At 39.0% G+C, this 27,137-nt stretch overlaps 1 protein-coding gene, 1 non-coding gene and 3 pseudogenes across 8 annotated transcripts in view; all 5 read left to right on the top strand.

The window, feature by feature from the left end:
• The window catches only part of ABHD18 (abhydrolase domain containing 18), a 39,420-nt gene extending 24,502 nt beyond the window's left edge, over nt 1-14,918 (top strand). For 6 of the 7 annotated variants that reach the window (XM_070769132.1, XM_070769129.1, XM_070769131.1 and 3 more), the window contains 6 exons: nt 622-760; nt 3,306-3,395; nt 4,186-4,287; nt 8,575-8,953; nt 9,727-9,889; nt 12,711-14,918. In XM_070769132.1, coding sequence (XP_070625233.1) covers nt 622-760; nt 3,306-3,395; nt 4,186-4,287; nt 8,575-8,953; nt 9,727-9,889; nt 12,711-12,762 — 925 coding nt within the window. In that variant the 3' untranslated portion in view covers nt 12,763-14,918. The remainder of the gene's footprint in view (nt 1-621; nt 761-3,305; nt 3,396-4,185; nt 4,288-8,574; nt 8,954-9,726; nt 9,890-12,710) is intronic. The other variant, XM_070769130.1, reaches the window with a different exon arrangement.
• Nucleotides 824-957, top strand: LOC139176859 (small nucleolar RNA SNORA42/SNORA80 family). The gene has a single exon (XR_011561339.1). It is a non-coding gene; the product is annotated as a small nucleolar RNA SNORA42/SNORA80 family (small nucleolar RNA).
• On the top strand, nt 4,295-8,563 carry LOC139176701 (small integral membrane protein 15-like; annotated as a pseudogene).
• An 8,156-nt stretch (nt 14,919-23,074) lies between the features above and the next one.
• LOC139176870 (U2 spliceosomal RNA) lies at nt 23,075-23,255 on the top strand (annotated as a pseudogene).
• Nucleotides 23,256-23,883: 628 nt separating this feature from the next.
• Nucleotides 23,884-24,465, top strand: LOC139176700 (ferritin heavy chain pseudogene; annotated as a pseudogene).
• The last annotated feature ends 2,672 nt before the right edge of the window (nt 24,466-27,137 follow it).

Here is a 27,137-nt window from a genome sequence, read left to right as displayed (position 1 = left end):
GACTCCTCCAGACTCCATTTTTCTTTCTCGAGATTGCCTTAGCTTTTCGGGTCTTTTGTGTTTCCATACAAATTTAAGAGTTTTTTGCTCTGGTTCTATGAAAATTATTATTAGGTTTCAATTAAACCTAAACAAAATTACTATTAGGTTTCAATTCTTTTATATATATATATATATTTTTTAATGTGAGCTTTAAGCTCTATTGTAATTTTTTTTTCCTAAGAAGGGACAACTGTAAATTTGTTTTTCCTTTTATTGATGTGGTAATTTAACTAAAAATTGACAATATAGAAATATTATTTTCCCATACATATTTTAATACTTTTAAGTTCTGTCAAATAAATAATATGTTCTCCTCTGGATTTCGAAATAGCTCAGTAGTTGAAATTCAATGAAGGTTGTATGTTGTAGAGCAGATACAACTTTTTAAATTTTAGGTGATTAATATGTAGAACAATGGTAGCAGCAATTTAATTTTAATCAATTTATACCATTGTTTTATTAATACTTAGCTATCTGGTCCTTTAAAAGAAAAACATGCATTTTGGCTGCCTATTGTAAATTTGTGTGTATAAAAATGTAAAAACATAAATAATTTTCTCTTTTGTTTTGCGAGGCTAGAAGGTCCAGCTTAAAAAACGTGTCCGACCTTTTTGTGATGGGAGGAGCTCTCGTTTTAGAATCTGCAGCTCTCTTGCACTGGCTAGAGAGGGAGGGTTATGGACCTCTAGGAATGACCGGAATATCCATGGGAGGACACGTAAGCATTTTCATTTCAACTTATATTTAATTGTGGTTATGTTTATAAGATCTATGGAATCAAGCATGGTAATGGATTTATGGCTTGTCCTCTGTGGGCATCTAACAGTAGACCCATGCCAGAGAAAACTGCAGCTTCAAACTATTGCCCTGTCTCCTTACCTGTGGGCTATGAGCACTGAAGAGGGTTGTGAAGTGGGTGGAAGGTCTAGAGAATCTAATTATTTACAAATTCACTTTAGGGACTTCCCTGGAGGTCCTGTGGTTAAGACTCCATGCTTCCAGTGCAGGGGTGTGGGTTTGATCCCTGGTCAGGGAACTAATGCTACATGGTATGGCCAAAAGAAAAGAAATCACTTTAGGTATAGAATTAATTTTACTTTTGGTGAAAGCAGAAACCGATTTTTTTTAATATTTCTTCTTATTTATTTTACTTAGCTTCTCCAGGTCTTAATTGCAGCACACAGCATCTTGTAGTTGCAGCATATGGAATCTAGTTCCCTGAACAGGGATCCAACCCAGGCTCCTGCATTGAGAGTGCAGAGTCCCAGTCACTGGACCACCAGGGAAATCCTGCAGGAACAGATTCTAAACTTTTATTCCAATTATTAAATAATGATTTTTTTGTGATTTATGGAGATACTGATTTTACTACTTACTTCACAGCTATATTTCAGGTATTAGATTTAATATTTTATTAAAAGTTGATAATAAAAATTAGCTTTTCAAATCTCAACTATAAATGCCTTAATTTGCTATTAAATTCCTGAAGATAGCTGATTTGCAAAACACTTTTCGATTATCTCTTCCCTCCATCCCCTACCATCAACCTATTTTATCTTTGCTTTCTAGAGTGTACAGTCCCCTCATTGGTTTCTCCATTTAGTCTTTTCTCTCCTCAATCTTTTTCTTAAGAGCTTTTTCCCACACTATAACTAGTGTGGTCTTCCTAAATCTGTTCTCTGCTCTCTCCTGCTTAAAACCTGCCAAAGGTTTTACTATGGAACTGGCACTAGCTGTGCATCCCTCTAGTGCCCCCTCACTCCTTATCACCTAGCCAGGTAGCAGCTTGCCCTTCAGCTTCCAGGTTAGAGCTGGAAGAAGCTCTTCCTGATTCCCAGACCACACTTCATTTTTCAGTAACATGTACTTATTTCTTTGCACTGTGGCTGTTTGTCTAGCAGTCCATTTTCTCTGTAAAGCAGTTGATTCAGTGAGGGCCAGGAACATGACCCTCTGGCTCATTTCTTGGACATAACAATCATTCAGTACGTTTATATCTATATCTATAGATACATATTTTTTATAATTCATTTGAGTTATAAGATTAAGTTTAAAAACTTACTCAAATTCAAAGCAATTACCAAAGGCTGAAACTGATAAAATTAGCTTCAAAAACTCAAATTTGAAACAACTAAAGACACTGAAACTGAAAGGTGGCAAAAGATTTATTTTCCTATCTAGTACTGTTTCCATTTTTATGACCTAAGTCAGAGTGTTGTAACTTATAAGCTGGACTGCTACCTATTAACTGGTTTCCCTACCTCAAATCTCACCCTCTCTAATCAATCTTATAAAATACTTTTTAGCTTCATTGAATCAATTCTTTGACAATAACGGTACTTTGTTCCGGTTTCTTTATTAATTCCCCATTATCTATGGAACAAAGGAACCTCTGATCTGATCCTGATCAAGCTTTCTGGCCCTACCTGTCTCCCTACTCCTCTGGATACATGTGCCCTATTGACCAGCCTAACTGAAGTATATTGGCTGTTTCCCCACCAGACCCTGTATTTCTCACCATCTGCCTTTGATCATACCGTCTTCTTTATATAGAAGACAAGACCCTGTCTATCTTTTCCCCTAAAAGATCGCTATTTCATGAAGCCTTCTGTAATTCCTCTAGCCAAAAGTAACATTTCACTTCTCTAAACATACTGCATCATTTTATATCAGCTATATAATCTGCTTTGTAGTTCACCAAATTCTTGACACCTTTCAGTCAACCTCAAAAGTCTGAGATTTTTAGTTACAATCTTGCTCAGCCTGAGCAGGTCACTTAAGTAATGAGTGTGCTTAGCCTACTGCCCAGGATCTACATCCCAGCATGTTTGCTCTATATTTACCCAGTAGAAGGTAGGTTTCTGTGAAGGGTCTTAAAATTTAAAGATACTTAAAATTTCCTAATATACTTTATTGGTTTTTTAGGAGGCAATTATATGTCATTGTTGAGTTTATGATCTGGGGAATTTGGAGAGGTTGCTAGACATTCTCATGAGTGTTTAAGAGACTTTGTGTTCATGTTTTATTTCACCAACTACTATACAAAAATTTTTTTTAACTGGAAGATAATTACTTTACAATATTGTGATTGCTTCCACCATACATCTAGCATGAATCAGCCATAGGTATATATTTGTCCCCTCTCTCTTAAACCTCCCTCCTACCTCCCTCCCCATCCCAGTCCCAAAGTGCTTCTTAATATTAAATATTTTTCATTTAATGACTGTGAACTTTAAACTGAATCTCTCTGTGTTATCTTACAGATGGCTTCCTTAGCAGTATCCAACTGGCCTAAGCCCATGCCATTGATTCCATGTCTGTCGTGGTCCACAGCATCTGGGGTCTTCACTACGGTAATTTAATTGCAGTTAATATTTATATATTATTATATATATATATATATTTATATATATATTTAAATTATACTATATATAATTATATATATATTTATATATATATTTAAATTATACTATATATAATTATATATATATATTTATATATATATTTAAATTATACTATATATAATTAAACATAATAGTTTTCAGGGTTCCCAAAATCACCCCCAGGTTTGGTGATTCACTGGAAGGAATCACAGGACTCCATATGTAGTCATATTCACAGCTAAAACATATTGCAGCAAAAGGATTCACTATAAAATCAGCCAAGGAAAAAGGCACACAGGGTACAGTCCAGAAGAAACCAAGCATAAGCTTCCAAAGGAGTCTTTCAGAATGTGTTTAATTTCTTCAGCAGTGAGTTATGACAATAGGTGCAAATTGTTGTCCATCAATGAAACTCACCTGAGCCTTGAAGTCCGGGGTTTATATCAGAGGTCAGAGTTCTTAGGTATTCTCAGCCTCACATACTAAAATTCCAGAAGGAAATCCAGTGTTTAGTAGAAACAGCATTGTTTGTATCAGCAGTTTAGGCTTAGAGACCCACATCATTTTGGAAGTTTTATATCAGGGTAAAGAATTATTGTTTACTAGTTAAATAGGTCCAACCTTATAAGTAGGCTTGTCCAGAGATAGGAAATCTCAAGCCTGCTTTGTTAATTTTTTTTCTGCACAGTAAGAATAATCAAACTATTGGACAACATGCTTTACAGATGTGATCTGATCTTAATTTAGTTTGTTATTTCAGGGCGTGCTAAGTAAATCAATTAATTGGAGGGAACTAGAAAAGCAGTATTATACACAGACAGTTTATGAAGAAGAAATTATTCACATGCTTGAATACTGTGGAGTAAGTATTTTTAACTTTTGCATAACATGGGGGGGGGGGTGGATTTTGACCATGGTTAATGATTCAGATTTTTTAAAAGAATTGCAGATTTTTTAAAAATATATATATATTTGTTCTTTCTTTTTTTTTTTTTTGACCATGCTGCATGACTTGTGAGACTTTGGTTCCCTGATCAGGGATTGAACCCAGGCCCTCGGCAGTGAGAGCACAGAGTCCTAACCACAATCATGCAAAGCTAATGTATAGCTTACTACGTTTATTAAATAGCTAATGCATTTGTAATAGGTCAAGAATAGAACTTGACCACCCAGCTCAGCACTTTAGCACCCAAACCAAAAACGTCTTTCATGTGTCCTAATCAAAAGGCCCTCCTCCCTCTACTGTTTAGTTATCATCATCCTGATTTTTATAGTAATTACTTCCTTCTGTCTTTAAGATAATTTTATTGTCCAGATATGCATTCCTAGATACACATCTTTTATTTGATGTGTCTTTTAAGTATCTTTAATCTATAAATTCTTCTTCATTCCTTTCTTTTCATTATAATTTATCTGTTGAAGAACATAGGCTATTTACTTGTAGAGTTTCTCACAGTGGAGATTTTTGTTTGTATTCTCATGTATATTCCTCCATGTTCTTTGTCAAGAGTATAGGGAGCAGGTAATGTCTGGCTGCTCTTTCCTGTGGTGTAAGCAGCCATTGATGCTTAATGCCTATGTCTATTACATTGAGAGTTGCAAAATGCTGATACTCTAATTCTGTCCTTTTTTTTTTTTTTTCATTTATTAATTTAAATACTTTTATTTTAAAAAGTCACTTCCTTTGCTAATTATTTGGTTGTCTCAGAGTTCAATTCATATTGTTGTTATTTAGTCACCAAGTCTCATCTGACTCTTTTGCAACCCCTGCCAGGCTCCTCTGTCCATGAGCTTTCCCAAGCAAGAATACTGGAGTGGGTTGCCATTTCCTTCTCTAAGCGATTTTCCTGACCCTGGGATGGAACCCAAGTCTCCTGCATTGGCACACAGATTCTTTGCCCCTGAGCCTCAGATCATATAGGAAAGGGTTAATTCTTTCCCTTAATTTACCAATTTACCAATTCAGGGATATGCTTCCTGATTACTCTCCTAAAGTAACCATTCTTTTCATAAATTTTAAAGTTTTGCACATTCAGTTTGAAAGTTACTGATAATCTGGGTGAGTTGGGAGTCGGGGAGGCTGGTGGCACCCACTGCACAGGTTTTGCCCCAGTGTTAGCTGAGGCAGCCATGGTACTTTGCAAGGAGTGGCAGGAGCCACCCCTGATTCTCACACACCCCCACCATGTGAGCCCCAGGCGGAGGGAGGGTCAGCTGAGTGTGGCCCCAGGGGCCGGATGCAGGTGGGATGGCTTTGGGGGCTGAGGAGGGGGTTGGTGAGGAAGGGTGAGTGAGTGAAGGGGAAACACCAGTATGAAGGAAAAGTGCAGATGGCTTCAGGTGCCATGCTGGTCTGGTCTGGAGATCAAACCCAGTCTCAGTCCCTTTTGGATGGAAGAATATTCCTTAAAGAAATAATATTTATTCCTCCAAGCATGAGCTTGGAATCTGAAATTGAGGTACATGAGAACATAACAGAATTTAAGCCTTATCTCAGAAGTGTATGGTAGAGCTAAAGAAGACAACCAACCAAGGGTCACCTGAAAATGTGACTGGCTAATAATCCCAGGACAAAATTAGAGACTACTCAAGTTTCCCTCCTGGCCCAGACAGTAAAGAACATGCCTGAAATGTGGGAGACCCAGGTTCGATCCCTGGGTGGGAACAGTCCCTTGGAGAAGGAAGTGGCAACCCACTCCAATATTCTTGCCCAGAGAATTCCATGGACAGAGGACCCTGGTGGGCTACTGTGCATGGGGTTGCAAAGAATCAGACACAATTGAGCAACTAACATTTTCACTTTCACTCAAGCATAAGGCCTCTACAAAGATGTTTGATGTACAGGCCTGGGCTGAGTATGTTGTGGTATAGGCTTGCAAAAGATCCACATGGCTTCCTTACAACAGTTATTTTAGTCCTTACTCCATTGTTTCTGGCAAGTGCTGCACTGGTTTAGAAATTGGCAAGGCTGATTGAGGCCAAGGAAAAATGTCAAGAAAATATTTCAAAAGTTAAAGGACTGAAAAAGGATTGATGGATAGAAAGGGAGTTTGGGGGAGAATGGATACATATACATATATAGTTGAGTCCCTTGACTGTTCACCTTGAAGCTATTACAACATTGTTAATAGGCTATACGGCAACCCACTCCAGTGTTCTTGGCTGGAGAATCCCAGGGACGGGGAAGCCTGGTGGGCTGCTGTCTATGGGGTCGCACAGAGTCGGACACGACTGAAGTGACTTAGCAGCAGCAGTGCAAAATAAAAAATTTAGAAAAACGAAAAAGGAGTGAAGGGATGAACAGGCTCTGTAATCAGAGGAAAATTGTTTGGAAAATTATGCAGCTTTAGGAAGACCCATTAAAGTTTATTTTCAGATCTTATGACAGTATTATTTAGTAAACAAAGTCTGAGAACATGGAAGAATCATGTTCTCACCTGTACTGTATCAACTTTTAGGCTTCATGTAGAAGTTTGTTGACAGTTAATGTAAATTTATATTTATTATGCTATGGATTCTTTTTAACTGACTTAGTCATTTGCCATTTTGCAGCTTCTGTATTAAAATGAATACATCCTGTGGAGAAAAATGGCTTTAGATTATGAACTCTGTTCCAATAATGGCTTAAAATGGGGTCCTGTTCTAGACAAAGGAGATTAAGAATGTCAAAATCAGAATTGTCCTGAGGTGAAATGCATGCTAAGGCTTAAAAGACATATAGTGTATTAATTACATCTTTTATCATTATTACTTATTTCTTGGAAGGGAATCTTTTCTGGCTCCCTCAAAGCAAAATAATATTTATTCAATGAGTACTTACTTGCTGTATTTTTCTCATTTTAGCTTTTGAGATACTTGTAATTACCAGACATTCTGCATTCTTAAAATTTTTCAGGATGGGGAACACATCTACACCCACGGCTGATTCATGTCAATGTATGGCAAAAACCACTACAATATTGTAAAGGCAGTTAGCTCTTTGTCATATAAGTTGCAAATATATTTTTCCCAGGCTGTTGTTCTTTTCTTTGACTGCTTTTAGTATCTGACAAACTTTATTTTTACTTAAATTGTAAGTTCTTAAACTTAGTGTGTATTATACTTTGGGAATTTTAATAATTAATATTTTTTCTTGATAATTTTTAATTTGTCTTAGTTCAGCCTAAGAAAAGAATTTGGTGTGACTAAAGTATTACTGCTAGGAGGCACTCCTAAGAATTTTAGAAGTTCTAAGGTTAAAACAAATCATGGATTTCAAAACTGTGACAATAAAAACATGACACAAGCAAGATTTCCCTGGCTGTCCCGTGGTTAGGACTCTGCACTTGCACTGCTGGGGGCCCAGACTCAATCCTAGTCTGGGAAGCTAAGGTCCTGCGAGCCTAGTGGTGCAGCCAAAACAAACAAAACAAAATGTGTCACAGCCTAAATGATAATCTTTATCATTTAGTAGGAAACATTTAACAATAAAATACAATTTGTCTTAGTCCTCAGTTAAATTTGGATGCCTTTTTTTCTGTTTTTTTTTTTTATTATGGTAAAATATATATCACATAAAATTTACCATTTTAACCATTTTTAAGTGTACAGTTCAGTAGTAGTAAGTACATTTACAATGTTGTATAACCATCACCTCCATCCATCACCACCATTCATCTCCAGAACTTTTTCCTCTTCCAGGAGTTGGTGATGGACAGGGAGGCCTGGCGTGCTGCAATTCATGGGGTCGCAAAGAGTCGGACATGACTGAGCGACTGATCTGATCTGATCTGAAACTGAAACTCTGTACCCATTACACTAAACTCTGTTCATCCCTCTTCCTAGCCCCAGGCAGCCACCATTCTACTTCCTGTCTCTATGAATTTGACAGCTCTAGATTCCTCATAAAACTGGAATCATACAATATGGTCCTTTTGTGTGTGGCTTATTCATTTAGCAGAATGTCTTCAGAGTTCATCTATGGCGTAGCCTGTGTCCGAATTTCATTCCCTTTTAAGATTGAGTAATAATCTATTATATGTATATATTATATTTCATTTGTCCATTTATTCCTTGATGGATATATGTGTTTTCTCTTTGTTTTGACAGGGTTGTTACATAAAACCCTATTTTATATTAAATGACATTTTCTTCTCTTTCATATGTTCAGACAGATTCTTTCAAAATGGGACAAGAGTTCGTGAAACGCTTCCCTAGCAGTGCAGACAAGCTAACTAACCTTAATCTGGTTTCTAGAACTTTAAATTTAGATATGACGGACCAAGTTGTGTCCCAAAAACCTGTTGAGTGCCATAAATCTAGTAAAACATCTATCAGTGCCACATCAGAAGGACTCTTGTTACAAGATACCTCTAAGATGGACTGCTTCAATCACACACTTTCAACCAACAAAAGTAGTTATACAAGTTGCAGTCCTCAGTCATGCCACCTACTCAGTAAAGAACAAAGAAGAAACAATCTTCAGAAAGAATCTTTAATATTTATGAAAGGAGTTATGGACGAATGTACTCACGTAGCAAATTTCTCAGGTATTAATTTTCATATGAAATTGAGAATATATGCTGATGATAGGTAAAATGTGTGAAATATTTTTAAAGTATGCTATAAGATAATTTCATTTATCATTGGCTCCACAATGTGTTTTCTAAGATAAGTGAGTTATTTAAATGTATATTTAAATTTTATCCATGAAAATCCAAGACCATTTTATTCGTTAAAAACATTGGGGTTTGTATCTTCTTTAGAATACTCATCTTACTGTATTAGAGATGAATATTATAATGTTATGGTTTAATATAGTTGATTTTTTTTAAACTTATTTTGTTTATTTATTTTTCACTCTGTTGGGTCTTCATTGCTATGTGGGCTTTTCTCTAGCCACAGGTAGTGGGGGCTACTCTCCTGGTTGCATGGGCTTCTCATTGCGGTGGCTTCTCGTGCTCAGCTCTGAGGTGCTCAGGCTTCAGTCGTTGGGGCTCCTGGGCTCTACCGCACAGGCTCAGTAGTTGTGGCACACAGGCTTAGTTTGCTCCACAGCATGTGGGATCTTCTCGGACCAGGGATAGAACCCATGTCTCCTGCATTGGCAGGTGGATTCTTTACCACTGAGCCACCAGGAAAATCCAGTATAGTTGATTTTTAATTTAATGATCAAAAGTTTTAGTTTGGCAAGTATTTTTTGCATACTTACTGCATTGTATGGCGTATTTTACTTTTCAATATGGTTACCAGTATTTATATATAAAATTCTTAGAGCTTCTTCAAAGTATATATGTTGCATCTTAAAAAATCCTGTGCCTAGTTCCAGTTGACCCAAGCCTCATCATAGTGGTTCAAGCCAAAGAAGATGCCTATATTCCACGAACAGGAGTTCGAAGTCTGCAAGAAATTTGGCCTGGTTGTGAAATCCGATATCTAGAAGGGGGTCATATTAGTGCTTATCTTTTTAAACAAGGACTCTTCAGGTAAGATGATTGGTCTAACTGGTGTCTGGTGTCTGGTGTCTGTTACTTGTTTTGGGGATTTTTTTTTTCTCAATAAATATGAAAAAATTGATATTTGTCTTATAGATTTTAGTCCTCTTATTTCCTTCCTGCTTCTCTCAATTCTCACATTGTGATGCTCTTTCCTATCTTGTCTTATTTTCTTTTCCTTCTAGAGAACTAGGAAATAGCATGTGATAGGCGTGTTTTATTGTGTGGTTTTACCCTCTTCAAATATTAATAACCAGGTATTTTAGAGTGTAGGGAGGAACACTAGGGTTTGTAAAACTTGCTTTGACTCATCATGAATTTTTCACTCCACTCTGATGTTCTGTCAGAATGACCTGAGCATCCCATGGAATAATCTAGCAGTGTGTTCCAGCAGCCAGTAAATATTGAACCTTAAATGAGAAGTGAAATACTGATTTTATTGTTAATAATCTTGTATGACTCCATATTTGTTAGAACTTATCAATAAAAGCTTTCCTGCAGTGCGGGAGACCTGGGTTCAATCCCTAGGTTGGGAAGATCCCCTGGAGAAGGGAAAGGCTACCCGCTTCAGTATTCTGGCCTGGAGAATTCCATGGACTGTATAGTCCATGGGGTCGCAAAGAGTTGGACACGACTGAGCAACTTTCACTCACTCACTTATAAAAACTTTTATGCTATTATTCTAGTTTTTTGATATGCCAGTTTTTTTCTACTTCTGTTCGTTTGATTATAACAGTTATTATTGGAATATTTATCACTAATCAGTTCACATCAAGAGGTTAGACCAGTGCCCTGTGCAGTGTTCCAAAACTGCCAACTGGACAGTCATATCATAGAAGAATTGTGTGTGTGGTATGTTTGACATGTTTTTAGCTCTTTTTTAATCTAAGAAATAATTATCTGTATGTTGTTGCTTATGTAGTTCAGTGTAGAGATGTCACCTTCTTGAGGTACAGATTAATTCTTCAAGTCTGTAATGTCCTCAAGAATGTAACACTTTCTTTTTATATAGTATGATCTTTAAAAAAAAAAAAGATACTCATTTGTAAAGCAGTGAGTTAGTCAGTGAGCAGACTATTTACCCAACACTCAAGTGACCCTCTGGCACAGCAAAACTAAAACAAAAGCAAACAAAAATTGTGCGTAGGGAGGGTTGCTAGGGTTGCCCAAGAAGAGTCTAAAGTTCTGTTACATGTGAATGCAGAGAACCCACATGCTTGCTTTAGTAAATTGTTATCAAATTTATTTTATTACTCTTTTATGTATAAATGTGGGAGTATGGCTGAGAGGCATTAAGAAGAATAGATGTAATCAAAGTCAGCTATAAAAACTCCTCAGTGCTCACTTGAAGGCTTCATTTGAGAAAGAAAGAAATGTTAGCTATCAGTATGTGCCAGGTACTAGAGCGATTTCTTCTGGTGTTACTTTTAATATCCCCTTTTATACAGAAACACAGAGAACAAAAAAGATTAAATAACTTGCTCAGGAGGAATAAATACTAAGCTATTTGACTTATACTCCCCACTAGTCACTTTAAAACCTAACGAAGTTTAGATGACATTGGAATAGCAGAACTTTACAAATTCATCCTTATCACTCATCAGATTTAAAAGTAAAACAAGCCAATCCTTTGTGTGCTCTAAGAATTTGGGTTAAGCTGTTTGGATTGATAGTACAAGTGAGTAAGAGACTATTCAAGTGATTTAAAATGCATATGTATACCTTTACTAACCCTTCTCATACCATGTACAGTAGCCCAGATTGCAACCTTGGGTCTCATTTTATATATTTTTGAGCCACACAAGAATGATACAAAACTTTTTCTTTCCAACAAATTGGAAATCACAGTACATAGCAGGTGCCAGTTTTAAAGTTAATCTTAGTATCTTTTTAAGGATGTAGGGAAATGCTTAGTCAAACAAGTACAATATAGGATTAATATTAATATGATCTCAATTATTATTTATTTATTAAAATTTTTATTTATTTATTTGGCTATGCCAGGTCTTAGTTGTGGCATGTGGAATCTAGTTCCCTGCCCAGGGATCAAACCCTGTCCCACTTCATTGGGAGCGTGGACACTTAACCACCGGATCACCAGGGAAGTTCCTCAGTTATTATTTAAACTGGGTAAAAATACAGACATCGTAATTAAAATTAAAAAAAAGCCTGTAGGAAAAGATTAAACATACATACCTTAGAGTGATGGGATTATGACTTTTTTCTCTTTTTCTGAATTTTATACAATGAAAATGTATTTGACAATAGGAAAAAAAGCCAAAATAAGCCTGACAAATAATATCTTATGAACTTGGGCCAGGTCAATTTGACTATTTCTTTCCAATTAAAATATTAAAATACCTAGTGAAGTTAATGTAGGAAACTAAGGCTTTTGAGTTCATTTGCAATATCATAATCTATGAAACAGATTGAATATGACATTTGAAAAGTTATATAGCCAGTTAATTTTCAACAAGTAGAAAGAATAGAAAGAACCAGTTCCTTTTCATTTTATCGTATTTTAAAATAACATAAATTTCAAGGCACAAAAAAAGTGCTTCTCAGGAAAAGATGGCTTTTATCAACCTTGAGTTTATAAACCATCAGTTTCTGAACCATAAGTTGGAAGCACATTTGAAGTTTTCCAATAGTGGTGAATTACATGGATCCAGACACCCTCACGTACCTGTCCGTTTGGAGACAAGGCCAGGTTGCAAGCCACAGGGTATTTGGAAATAACTTATAGTAAAAGCATTGTCTGTCCCCCTTTTTTGCCAAATACTTGAAGTTTTTCTTTCATGTTTAATTTTAGGCGAGCCATCTATGATGCATTTGAACGCTTCCTCCATAAATACGCCAACTAATGGGATCACTCTGTGCAGCCAGTGGAGCCATCATGTTTCTCACAAAAGGAGCTCCACCCTTTGATGATGTGAAGAACAAGCGCAGACAGCACTATATACTCTACCTGCTGTCAGTTGAGCCTGGAATTTATATTACAAATCAGTCAACTGTTATCTTTAAATACATTTGAATAATTCTAAACCAACATTTGGTGAAATAATGTTGAATATTAGTTTGTGGGAGTCCCATAAAAATCAATTATCTAGTCTCTTGTTATTTATGAAAACTTTACATTTTTATTATGAATAATTTATTGATTTAAAATAAAGGCATTCATAGAAACCCTTTTGGTTTTTAAAGAACTGCTAAATCAAACTTGGTTTGTAATATGTCAGCCTGTGTTGTACATATTCCCTTACATGGTATTTCTATTATTGACTTGATTTGAGAAACATGTTTCTTCTATGGATCCATAGAATTTATAATCCTATTTTCAATACTAATTTTCTGCCATGGATAATTCTGTGTAAAATCAGTGTTAATGTTAACTTTGAATTCTAAGAAATCCTGATTGCTTTGTATTTAAGTGCTTTTAATAATTGAATGTGAGAATGAAGATAAGATGCATAAGACTTTAAAACTTTGCCAAATATTAGGTTAGAAAAAAAAAATGCCAAACATATTTCCCCTACTTGAAAAGTTTCAATTCATGAAAAATGAAAATGGACACAGACCTATTGCATTACTTGATAACAATTTCTTAACATTTTCTTGTATACATACTTAGAGTTTGCTAAACATCTAACTTTAAGCCAATACTTAAACAGCTTTGACTTTTTAATTTCAGAAATTAATGGCCACTTATAAAATTGATTTGTCCCATATACACTTCACTTTATAGAAAAGATATAATAACTAGTAACTTTTTAACCTTTTTAAAAAGAAGTATTATATGGTTACACTTGGTGCTTTCTTTTTATGTTGAACTTCTGAAGCCAAGAGCTAAAATGTTTTTTAAAAGTAGAAGATATTTTGGTAGGAATAAATGTATTTGAGTTGCATTTGTTTGAAGTATGTGTTGTCTGTGGGTTACTTTATTATAAGTAGTCGTACTCTAGTAAGGATATTTGAATTATAAGGTGCTTTTGCAGCCTTTTTAAAGGAGATTTTATTTGTCCTTATAATGCCTCCATCACCTTAAGTTTTAAAAACTATTTTTAAATGATTAACGTGAAGTCACCAATGGCATACAATGTTGTAAATTCTGTAAAACTGCTTTGACATAATGAACAAACATGGTTTGAGCTGTAAAATTTTACTTGTTTAGATTAGAACCTTTATACTGACAGTATGAAATTACTAAAGTTCTCCAACAAAATACTCTTTAAAGATAAACTTGTTGGTTAACTGAAATACAAGTATTTTCTTATGTATTTAGTGAGGTGATTGAATGCTTTCTGAGCAATGGCTTGAGCAAACCCAGTACTTTATTTTTCACATAAATATTTCCTATAAGCAATAATGTACATAATAATGTATGTAACTTTCTATTTGTAAAAGAATAAAATTCATTTAATTTTAATAAACTCTTAGGCATAACTAATTTCTCCTAAATAAATGTGAAAAAAGGTATTTTTAAAAATTTCTTCTCTTAGTCAGATGTTTTAAGAACATATCCACACAACCTAAAGAAATGTTCTCATTTTTAAGATTGGGTACGTAACTTGCTAGAAATTCATTTAGCCCAGAGCTACAAACTGACAGTCAATTCAGGCCAGCTTGGCCCACAATTGTTTTATTCAGTGTGCATAACTCCAAAACTTCTGAATTCAGAAAGTCTTTGTATTGGGTATGCAGTCCCCCGTTTGCCATAGCCCACCAGACTCCAGGCTCTTACATGAGACTACTTCACTACTTTGTGTTTCCCACTTGGCCCTGAAGACATCTGAGCTTGAGACCTCAGTTTAGATCTGTGGTTTAAAAAAATTCCAAGATAAAACTGTACGTACTTTTGAATCATTTTAGCATATGCATTTTTAGATTGTGTCTTATGAATGTAAATTTTAATGTGGTGCTTTCTTTTGTAAAGATCATTGAATTATTAACTCTGTAACTGAAATTTTAAAATCATTTCCAGATATTTTATATTCACAATAAAAGTCTATTTAAAAAATTACTTGTTATGTTCAAGAGGTTTTATTCTAAATACAGAACACCCATGTCACATTTGATTAACATGGCCTAATTTGGGACTTCCCTGGCCGTCCAGTGGTTTAAGACTCTGCACTTCCACTGCAGGAGTCATAGGTCCCATCCCTGCCTTGGGAACTAAGATCCCACAAGCTGTGGGGCACAGCCAAAAAAAAAAAAAAATCTTTAAAGAACATTCACAATGTAAAATTAAAAGGGACAAGAATTGACACACACCCCCATAATTATTTTAGTTAAAAAACAGTATAAAAATAAAACTAGCTTAACTGCTGCTCTAAGGAAATGGCAATCTACTCCAGTATTCTTGCCTGGAGAACCCCCATGTACAGAGGAGCCTGTCAAGCTGCAGTCCATGGGGTCACAAAGAGTTGGACACAACTGAGTGACTAAGCATAGAAGAACTGATCAAAGAGTTAAGTCTGTTTAACGGAATCTGCTCCTAAAAATATTTTAGAAGTGTTATGACTAGATCATGCATTGTCCTGTATGTTAGGTTAAGGATTTTGGTATTCATGCAAAGCTACAGAAAGCCATGAAGGGTTTTCTTCAGGTGGGGATGAAGTGGGGGAGACATGAAGTTGGTGGAGATTAAATATATGATTTCATGTGTTTTAAGAAATTAACTCTGGCTTCAATGAAAAGAACAAGTTGTAGGGGGCCGGCAGTCCTTGCAGAGATAAGCTAGAAGGCTATTAAAGTGGCCCAGGTGAAGAATGATTATAGCTAAGATTATGATAGCAGTGGGTGGATACAGAGAGAGCTGGATGGATTTCAGATGATGGATTGGTGATGAGTTGGAATGAGGTATAAGCAAGTGGTATAAGGTATAAGCCTTTCAAAGAGAACCCTGGAAGAAGACCAGTGTGAGGGAAAGCATCTAGAACCCAGTCTGGCATATACAGATTTTTGATGTCTAAAAAATAGTAGGATATGTAAATCAGAGACTCAGAGCAGAGAACTGGACAGAAGGGGGAAGAAAAAAAGACTTGGAACCACCAGTGTTTATAGGGTGACTGATATTATAGGTATGGTTAAGATTTTGAGGCATCTAGGGAAGAAAAAGGACAACGGTTCTCTTTTTGATCTTAGGAACCCTTTATACATTTAACACGTGAAGGCCCTAGGGAGCTTTCAGTTATGTGGATTACATTTATCAATATTACCACTTTACAAATTGAAACTAAGAAATATTTTAAAATATTGATTAATTTTAAAACAATAAACCAATACATGTTGTATTAGATTTCTAGGGTCACTGTGAAAAATGTAACACAAAATGGCCTTAACCAAAAGAAGGAGAAGGCAATAGCAACCCATTCCAGTACTCTTGCCTAGAAAATCCCATGGACAGAGGAGCCTGGTAGGCTGCAGTCCATGGGGTCGCTAAGAGTCGGACATGACTGAGCACCTTCACTTTCACTTTTCACTTTCCTGCATTGGAGAAGGACATGGCAATCCACTCCAGTATTCTTGCCTGGAGAATCCCAGGGACAGAGGAGCCTAGTGGGCTGCTGTCTATGGGGTTGCACAGAGTCAGACACGACTGAAGCGACTTAGCAGTAGCAGCAGCAGCCACAAACAACAGAAATTTTCTCGCAGTTCTGGAGGTTAGAAGGCCAAACTCAAGGTGTCCATAGGTCCTTGCTCCCTCTGAAGTTTACAGTGAAAGATCTGCTACATGCCCTGCTCCTAGCTCCTGATGGTTGAAGACAATTTGTAGCATTCCTTGGCCTGTAGATGCATGATTCCAATCTTTGCCTCCTTCCTCACATGGCATTCTCATTTCTGTATCCAAATTACTCTCTTCTTATAAGGACATCAGTCATTGGATTAGGACCCACTCTAATCCAGTACGATCTAATTTTAACTAGATTACATCTGCAAAAATCCATTTCCTAAGATCATATTCAAGGTACTGGAGGTTAAGACTTGAACTTATCTTGGGACTTCCTCAGTGACCTAATGGTTAAGAATCTGCCTTGTAATGCAAGAGGACACAGGATTGATCCCTGGTTGGGAAAGTAATACCCCACATGTCACAGAGCAGCTGAGCCTGTGTGTCACAAGTAGACAGTCCATGAAAGTGAAGGTCGCTCAGTTGTGTCTCTTTGGACGCCATGGACTATACATATATATACAGTCCACGAAATTCTCTAGGCCAGAATACTAGAATGGGTACCCTTTCCCTTCTCCAGGGAATCTTTCCAACCCAGGGACTGAACCCAGGTGTCCCACATTGCAGGCACATTCTTTACCAGCTGAGCCACAAAGGAAGCTATGAGAGAGTCCGTGCACCCCAACAAAAGATCTCACATGACATAATGAAGAGCCCACAAGCTGCAACTAAGGCCAGATGCAGTCAAACATTAATAAATACTTTTAAAGACTGGAACACTCACAAATGTTAACAGTTTTAATAAAAAGTAACTTGTTTTCCAATACCCCAAAAAAATATTTTTAGTAGTGTAGCATTATTTTAGTCTTGTGAAACTTAAATATCTAACTTTAGAGAAGACAGCTGGACTGCCATATCCGCTTCTGCATTTGATCTGTTCTGAAAGGTTAAAAGGGTGTGAATAAAATCTGGCTGGAAGAAGGAAAAGTGTTTTCCTTTTTAGATAATTGAGGATATTCCTCCTTGATACTACACCCAAATACCATAAGTGCTAGTTTCTTAAACAATGCAATGTGGTATCTCAAACCATATTAACTTTTCATTCTCTGATTCATTAAAAACCATTGTTTTCTATCCTGGAACAGAAAAAGGACATTAGTGGGAAACTTTCTTAGTTTTGACAAATGAACCATAGTTACGTTAAGATTTTAGGTGTAGATCAATGAAAGTCATTTGGGAAATCTTGCTACTTCCTTTCAGTTCAGTTCAGTTCAGTCGCTTAGTTGTGTCAGGCTCTTTGCGACCCTGTGGACCGCAGCACGCCAGGCCTCCCTGTCCCATCACCAACTCCCAAAGTTTACCCAAACTCATGTCCATTGAGTCAGTGATGCCATCCAACCATGTCATCCTATGTCATCTCCTTCTCCTCCTGCCCTCAATCTTTCCCAGCATCAGGGTCTTTTCAAATGAGTCAGCTCTTCACAGCAGGTGGCCAAAGTATTGGAGTTTCAGCTTCAACATCAGTCCTTCCAATGAACACTCAGGACTGATCTCCTTTAAGATGGACTGGTTGGATCTCCTTGCAATCCAAGGGACTCTGAAGAGTTTTCTCTAACACCACAGTTCAAAAGCATCAATTCTTCGGTGCTCAGCTTTCTCACATCTATACATGACTACTGGAAAAACCATAGCCTTGACTAGACGGACCTTTGTTGGCAAAGTAATGTCTCTGCTTTTGAATATGCTGTCTAGGTTGGTCATAACCTTCCGTCCAAGCAGTAAACATCTTAATTTCATGGCTACAGTCACCATCTGCAGAGATTTTGGAGCCCCAAAAAGTAAAGTCAGCCACTGTTTCCACTGTTTCCCCATCTATTTGCCATGAAGTGATGGGACCGGATGCCATGATCTCAGTTTTGTGAATGTTGAGCTTTAAGCCAACTTTTTCACTCTCCACTTCCACTTTAATCAAGAGGCTTTTTAGTTCCTCTTCACTTTCTGTCATTCTCCCGGCAATCTTGATTCCAGCTTGTGCTTCCTCCAGCCCAGCATTTCTCATGATGTACTCTGCATAGAAGTTAAATAAGGAGAGTGACAATATACAGCCTTGACGAACTCCTTTTCCTATTTGGAACCAGTCTTTTGTTCCATGTCCAGTTCTAACTGTTGCTTCCTGACCTGCATACAGGTTTCGCAAGAGGCAGGTCAGGTGGTCTGGTATTCCCATCTCTTGAAGAATTTTCCACAGTTTATTGTGATCCACACAGTCAAAGGCTTTGGTATAGCACTTCTATAAATTTCAAGTTGTTTTACACTAAAAAAGTTTCTTTAAAATGGATGCTCATATTAACACATTTATTAATGTTTTGCAATTTTAAAGATATTTTCACTTATCTTGCTATATCGTAACAAATGAGTTCACAATAATGGCTAGAATTACTATGTCCACTTTAGTGTGTTAGTCTCTCAGTCATGTCTGACTCTTTGTGATCTCATGGACTGTAGCCCACCAGGCTCCTCTGTCTATGGGGATTCTCCAGGCAAGAATACAGGAGTGGGTTGCCATTTCCTTCTCCAGGGAATCTTCCTGATTGAGGAGACTCCATGGGCTCCCAAATAGCTTTACACAACTGAGCAACTGAACAACAACAATAAAGTTTCTAATCTTTTCTTTCTATAACCCCCAGAGCTTACATTTATCTTACCCTTATCTCATTATATTTAAGTACTCAACTGTTTGTGCCCCACCCTCTCCAAACCCAGTCTGTAAAACAAGCAGGTCTGATTCATTTTTTATGCTGGAATAGTTCAAGGACTACCAGCTGGTCCATTCCGAGTGTAGTGCTCTTTTCCGTGTACCAGATTATAATTTTAAACCACAGTTGACCCTTGAAACTCAGGGGTTAAGTTAGGAGCTTTGACCCTCTGCAAAGCAAGAAATCCTTCTATAATTTATAGCCAGCCCCACATTAGGTGTACTTGGTTCCAAAGTATTCCCTGCTCAGCATTCCTATATTCTACCAACACTGCTTTGGTCCTGCAGTGCTGTGGTGTTTATTACTTTTTTAAAAGTCCAGGTATTTTGGACGGACCCAAGCAGTTCAACCGCCTGTTGTTCAAGGATCAACTGTACATTAGATTCAGCAGCTGAGGAGAGAGGGAAGCGATAGCCTTGGTGGAAGATCCTATTCTTTGGTGAGAAGTGCCATCTTTTAGGGAGAAGGCAATGGAACCCCACTCCAGTACTCTTGCCTGGAAAATCCCATGGAAGGAGGAGCCTGGAAGGCTGCAGTCCATGGGGTCGCTGAGGGTTGGACACAACTGAGTGACTTCTCTTTCACTTTTCACTTTCATGCATTGGAGAAGGACATGGCAACCCACTCCAGTGTTCTTGCCTGGAGAATCCCAGAGACGGGGAAGCCTGGTGGGCTGCCGTCTATGGGGTCACACAGAGACGGACACGACTGAAGTGACTTAGCAGCAGCAGCAGCCATCTTTTAGGGATACTTTCCCAGGTTCAAGTTAGAAGTGAGACATCTAAGGATCGCTCTAAAGATAAAGGAGCACCAAGGAGTAAAGTGAGAAGCATTGAGACAGGGGTAAAACAATAGACACAGTGCTTCCAAGGGTAGCAGCAGATCTTCATCCTGCTCCACCTCCAGCTGTGACCCCAACACTAGCAGCAGCTCAAGGGCAGGGAAAGTTTCAGCAAGTCAGTCCGTCTAGCACCTCCAGCTCCCAGCAGCTCCTGTGCCACTTAAGTCTCTCTCGACGCACATGTGCCAAAAGGTGGTGTTCCTGCTTCCCATGCAAACCACCTAAAAGAGATGAAAAAGGAAAAAAAGCAGAGACCTTTCCTGAAACCCCACAAAGTGCGTATCAGGAAGCTGATGAAGCATGTGATGAAGGATCTTGTCATGGAGATATTCTCCACCTGTGGGGAAATTTAAATGAATGACACAAAGAAAATGCCTGTATGAAGAAAGCATCTAGATCTATCTGCAGGCCACATAGTAGAGTTTGAAAATCCCTTTGGAGGTACAAAGGCCCTGAAGCACGCGGACAGAGGATACACTGGTGACCAGGGGATCGCCGTCACTGCTGTGCGGGCCCCCTGAGCAGGCTGCCCCCACCTTCTCCACCCCAGGCGGTGGGGATGCCGCCAGGGGCCCCCTGGTGGCTCAGTCTCCGCTTCCCCGGCCACGCCACAGAAGCTGCCCCAGCTCCAATTCCTCTGGGTAAGCAGGGCCACCTAAGTCCTGCTTCGTGTGACTTATACCCCATGCAACTGGTTTTGTCACTTTTCTAGTGAAGGAGGAGAGATCGGAAAGAAACGCTCACAGAGGCAGGCTTCTAAGGCAGCAGTTGAGACTTTTCTGTGAAGCCTGAGTTCTGGCTGCAGGAGTGCTGCTGATTTGGGATTAGACCTCCAGTTTCCTGGCTAGAAAACTCACACCTTTGAAGATCCTGTGACACAGTTGGTTCAGTGGCAAAGCCAGCGGAGACAAACAGAGCTCCAGGTGACAGTGTGGCCCCTGCCTGTGTGTGCATGCTAAGTCGCCTCAGTTGTGTCCGACTCTTTGCAACCCCATGGACTGTAGGCCACCAGGTTTCTCTGTCCATGGGATTCTCCAGGCAAGACTACTGGAGTGGGTTACCACGCCCTCCTCCAGTTGCCATGCCCTCCTCCAGTCTGGGGGCACATTTTTCCTTTCCATAGATGATCTGGGGCCAGACTGGGGGCCTGGTCATACTTTTGCTTGTTACCCTGAGAGATCCTTCAGGAAAAGGAGGGGAGCTTTAGTGCAGCTCCCTTTTCTGTTCAGCCTGGCCCCTGCTGCCCTAGGGTCAAACATCCAAAGAAGAGCCTCCCTCCCTCTGTTACCCCATTAGTTGGTTCTGTTTTTACCTGTATTCATGCAGTTATTTGCACATCTTATAATTCCCTTTCTCTCTCTGAAATTAGTGAACAGGTCGCGAGCCAGCTCTGTAGAGTTCTTATGGACACCTCTGCGGCTGATATACATGGTTGGCCTGCAGGTTACCTTGGCAGCATGTACATTCTTTTGGCTTTTATTGTACAGTCAGTACAATGGGAGAGAGGGACTGGAGGCTGAATTAATTACCAATGGCCAATGATTTAATCAACATGGCTAAGTGATGAAACTTTTGGTGAACACATCAAGGTGCTGTGAAGGGGAGGGTGGGTGTGACATGCTGGGAGAGAGGAGGGAAACTCAGTCCCTCCTCCCCCATACTTTGCCCTGTGCATCTCTTTCATCTGGCTGTTCCAGAGTTGTATCCTTCATGATAAATTAAAAAATGTAAACAAAGTGTTTCCCTGAGTTGTATGAGCCTTTCGAATGAATTATCAAACCTAAAGAGGAGGTTGTGGGAACCTCTGATTAGTAATTGGCTGGGCAAAAGTGTGGGGGGCCTGAGTACTCTGTTTGTTGCTGATGCCTAAAGTGAGGGCAGGGGAGTTTGGGGGAGAATGAATACATGTATGTGTATGGTTGAGTCCCTTTGCTGTCCACCTGAAACTATCACAACATTGTTAATTGACCATGCGCCAATGCAAAATAAAAAGTTTAAAAAAAAAAAGAAAAAAATGATAAAAACTAAAGTGAGGGCAGACTTATGGGACTGGGTGTTTTAACTTCTGAAGTAGTTCATGTCAGAACTGAACTGAACTGTTGGACACCCAGGTGGTGTAGGAGAGTCAGGAAATAGAATTGATGGATGGTGTCAGAAAACACTCCAGATCTACATCAAAATCTGTTCCAAATAGTCATCTGTAAATGCTGTTCCATAACGAAATTTCACATATTTCAACTTTAAAAGCAACTTTTCATGCAGATATGTGCTGCCAAACGATTGATATCCATTTAAGGCAAATGCTTTTAATTAAACATATTCACCATCCTTTGGAAGCCATTTACAGCATTTGATTAGACTCTATTCTCTGGATATCTGCCTTTTAGCAATAGTACAAAGTGGTTAAAGCACCACATATGGTCTCTGTCACAAGTACTCAACTCTACCATTGTAGTGCAAAGGTAGCCATAGGCAGTACATAAATGTATGAGCATGCTGCATCCCAATAAAACTTATTTATACAACTGGAATTTAAATTTCATATAGTTTTTATGTACCACAAAAACTTCCTTTTACTTTTTAATACTAAAAGATATAATAACAAGTTAAGAGGAAAATTAAGATTCAGGCCTTTAGGCTGAAAGATCTGGTTAGAAAAGGTGTTGCAGTCAGAAGGAGCTAGATTTTTATTCTGAAAAGCTGCTCAATTATACAACTGACCTTATGGCTTTGGTTTCCTTGGAGGGGAACCTCAACAAGATGTCTAAGGTCCAACATTTTTAAAGTTTGCATCAAATATATTCTAGACTTTAAAATTTTATGCAATATACAATTATTACATTGATGGAGGTCAAATTCCAAGCTAATAGCTATTGACCCCAGCCATTATCATATTTAAAAGTGAATTTATGGCTTCTCAGCCTTCTGGCTAAGATCAAGTGTAGTATCTGTTCTTATCAGTTTAATATCTGATACATCCTCTATCCGAGAACAATATATTAAATGGATTTTTGAAGCAGAGAGTTGGAATAGGAACTTGCTCTGTTCACGACCTGATACTGCAGTACTTCCAGGAACGGTGCACCCACCTCGGGGACAATTTTTGAAGTACCGAAAGGCAGAAACTGCCCTTTCCTGTCCTGGAGTGGGGTTTTCATTGTAAGCTGTCTGCAAGCTAGCTCAGGAAGTTGATTTTCTCAGGTTTTCCTGCATTACTTGTAAGAGTTCCTGACAGATGCTGAAAGACAAGCAAATAACTGAGTCTGGTGGGGTGGGGGGAGGGGGAGTAAAGTGAATGGAGAAGTGTCGTTTAAAAGTTTGGCTTATTAAGTCTAGAGATCTAATATACAACATGATGACTACAGTTCTTAATGTTGTATCAGGGACTTCCCTGGTGATCTGGTGGCTAAGACTCTGCTCTCAAAGCAGGGGGCCCAGGTTCAATCCCTGGTCAGGGAACCACATCCCATATGCCACAACTTAGAGTCCCCATGCTGCAACTGAAATTCCTGCATGGACAGTCTTCGTGGAGAGTCGCCCGGGTTTTCTGCGCCAACAGTGCTCGAAGGGAACCCGGTAGCTCCTCCCCCGCCTGCTCGTCCCCGCCCCAGCCGGACTCCTCACCACCTGACAGTGCCCTCCAACAGGCCCAAGGTCCCCGCCGCTGCTCCAGTGCCGCACAGTGGCCACCACCACCGCCTCTTCTCAGCCGCCTGCGATGACGACCGCATCCCAGTCGCAGGTGCGCTGGAACTACCACCAGGACTCAGAGGCCACCATCAACCGCCAGATCAACCTGGAGCTCTAATGCCTCCTATGTCTACCTGTCCATGTCATACTATCTTGACCGTGATGATGGGACTTTGAAGAACTTTGCCAAATACTTTCTTCACCAATCTCATGAGGAGAGGGAATATGCTGAGAAACGGATGAAGCTGCACAACCGACGAGGTGGCCAAATCTTCCTTCAGGATATCAAGAAACCAGACCACGATGACTGGGAGAATGGGCTGAATGCAATGGAATGTGCACCATGCTTGGAAAGAAGTGTGAATCAGTCACTACTGGAACTGCACAAACTGGCCACTGAAAAAAATGACCCCCATCTGTGTGATTTTATGGAGACGCATTACCTGAACAAGCAGGTGGAAGCCATCAAAGAATTGGGTGACCACAAAACCAGTCTGCGCAAGATCTAGGCCCCTGGATCTGGCATGGCAGAGTACCTCTTTGACAAGCACACCCTGGGACACGGTGAGAGCTAAGCCTCAAGCTGGCTTCCCGTAGCCACAGGGGTGACTTCCCTAGTCACCAAGGCAGTACATGTATATTTGGGTTATAATCATCTTTTCTATTCACTTTCACTTTCATGCATTGGAGAAGGCAATGGCAACCCACTCCAGAGCTCTTGCCTAGAGAATCCCAGGGACGGGGGAGCCTGGTGGGCTGCCGTCTATGGGGTCGCACAGAGTCAGACACGACTGAAGCGACTTAGCAGCAGTAGTAGCAGCATCTTTTCTATAAGTTGTACCAAAACATCTACTTAAGTTCTTTCTTTAGTACCATTCCTTCAAATAAACTAATTTGGTACCAAAACAAACAAACGAAAAATCCTGCTTGCCACAACTAAGACCTGGCACAGCCAAAAAAATAAATGGATATTAAAAAAAAACAAAAACACTATAAAATACTGGAAATTTGCTAAGAGCATAAATTTTAACTGCTATCATCATAAAAAAATATATGGTAAAACTATGCCAAAGCCTTTGACTGTATGGATCACAATAAACTGTGGAAAATTCTTCAAGAGATGGGAATACCAGACCACCTGACCTGCCTCTTGAGAAACCTGTATGCAGGTCAGGAAGCAACAGTTAGAACTGGACATGGAACAAAAGACTGGTTCCAAACAGGAAAAGGAGTTCGTCAAGGCTGTATATTGTCACCCTGCTTATTTAACTTCTATGCAGAGTACATCATGAGAAATGCTGGGCTGGAAGAAGCACAAGCTGGAATCAAGATTGCCGGGAGAAATATCAATAACCTCAGATATGCAGATGACACCACCCTTATGGCAGAAAGTGAAGAGGAACTAAAAAGCCTCTTGATGAGAGTGAAAGAGGAGAGTGAAAAAGTTGGCTTAAAGCTCAACATTCAGAAAATCAAGATCATGGCATCTGGTCCCATCACTTCATGGGAAATAGATAGGGAAACAGTGGAAACAGTGTCAGACTTTATCTTTTTGGGCTCCAAAGTCACTGCAGATGGTGACTGCAGCCATGAAATTAAAAGACGCTTACTCCTTGGAAGAAAAGTTATGACCAACCTAGATAGCATATTGAAAAGCAGAGACATTACTTTGCCAACAAAGGTCTGTCTAGTCAAGGCTATGGTTTTTCCAGTGGTCATGTATGGATGTGAGAGTTGGACTGTGAAGAAAGCTGAGCGCTTTAGAATTGATGCTTTTGAACTGTGGTGTTGGAGAAGACTCTCGAGAGTCCCTTGGACTGCAAGGAGATCTAACCAGTCCATTCTAAAGGAGATCAGCCCTGGGTGTTCTTTGGAAGGAATGATGCTAAAGCTGTAACTCCAGTACTTTGGCCACCTCATGTGAAGAGTTGACTCATTGGAAAAGACTCTGATGCTGGGAGCAATTGGGGGCAGGAGAAGAAGGGGACAGAAGATGAGATGGCTGGATGGCATCACTGACTCGATGGACGTGAGTCTCAGTGAACTCCGGGAGATGGTGATAGACAGCAATGCCTGGCGTGCTGCGATTCATGGGGTTGCAGAGTCGGACACGATTGAGCGACTGAACTGAACTGAACTGAAAGTGTCATTTTGCTATTCTTATGTATATCAAACCATCATACTGTATACCTTAAATATGTACTATTTTATTTTAAAAAAATATCCAAAGATACAAAAAAAAAAAAAAAAAGGAACAAAAAAGAGGGAAAAAATGTAAAAGCCAGTCAGTGTTCTGTAATAACCCACATGGGAAAAGAATCTAAGAATATGTGTAACTGAATCACTTTCCTGTAGACCTGAAACTAACACAACATTGTAAATCAACTATGAAGTGAAGTGAAATGAAGTGGTTCAGTCGTGTCCAACTCTTTGCAACCCCATGGACTATAGCCTACCAAGCTCCTTGGTCCAAGGGATTTTCCAGGCAAGAATACTGGAGTGGGTTGCCATTTCCTTGTCCAGGGGAACTTCCTGACCCAGGGATCGAACCTGGGTTTCCTGCATTGTAGGCAGATGCTTTACCATCTGAGCCACAACTATACTTCAATATAAAATAAAAATCAAATTAAAATTTTAAAATGTAAAGCTACTCTTACACTGCACCTGTATAAAATAAGTGGTGGACAGGGTTTGATCCAGAGGTTACAGTTAGCCAAGTCCTGATCAAGATAATCCATAAATCCCTTCTGTATAGGCAAATCTTTTTTTTTTTTTTTATATTTATTTATTTTTGGTTTGCACTGAGTCGTCTTTGCTTTGTGCGGGCTTTCTCTAGTTGCAGTGAGAGCTTCTCACTTCGGTGGCTTTTCTTGTTACAGAGCACAGATTCTAAACACATGGGCTTCAGTAGTCACAGCATGCAGGCTCAGTAGTTGTGGACACACAGGCTTAGTTGCTCCACAGCATGTGGAATCTTCCCAGACTAGGAATTGAACCCATGTCCCCTGCATTGGCAGGTGGATTCTTATTCATTGTACTACCACGGAAGTCCTCAATAGGCAAATTTTTGATGAAAAGACAGGTTTGGTCATCATAGACTCAAGAGCAATGGAGAGTAAGAGTTAGGAGGTATCTTCATGCCTATGTACTTTATGGTGGACAGATATGTCTATCACAACTTTGAGATGTTCAAATTTTAAAATACTCTCATTGTAAGAAATACTAGTAGGAATTCCCTGGTTGGTGGTTAGGACTCTGCACTGCCACTGCAGGAGACACAGG

Source organism: Bos indicus, chromosome 17, assembly GCF_029378745.1.
Source record: "Bos indicus isolate NIAB-ARS_2022 breed Sahiwal x Tharparkar chromosome 17, NIAB-ARS_B.indTharparkar_mat_pri_1.0, whole genome shotgun sequence".
In the NCBI taxonomy this organism is placed as follows: Eukaryota; Metazoa; Chordata; class Mammalia; order Artiodactyla; family Bovidae; genus Bos; species Bos indicus.
The sequence above is the reverse complement of the archived record's forward strand: the minus strand, read 5'-3'. Positions and strand labels throughout refer to the sequence as shown.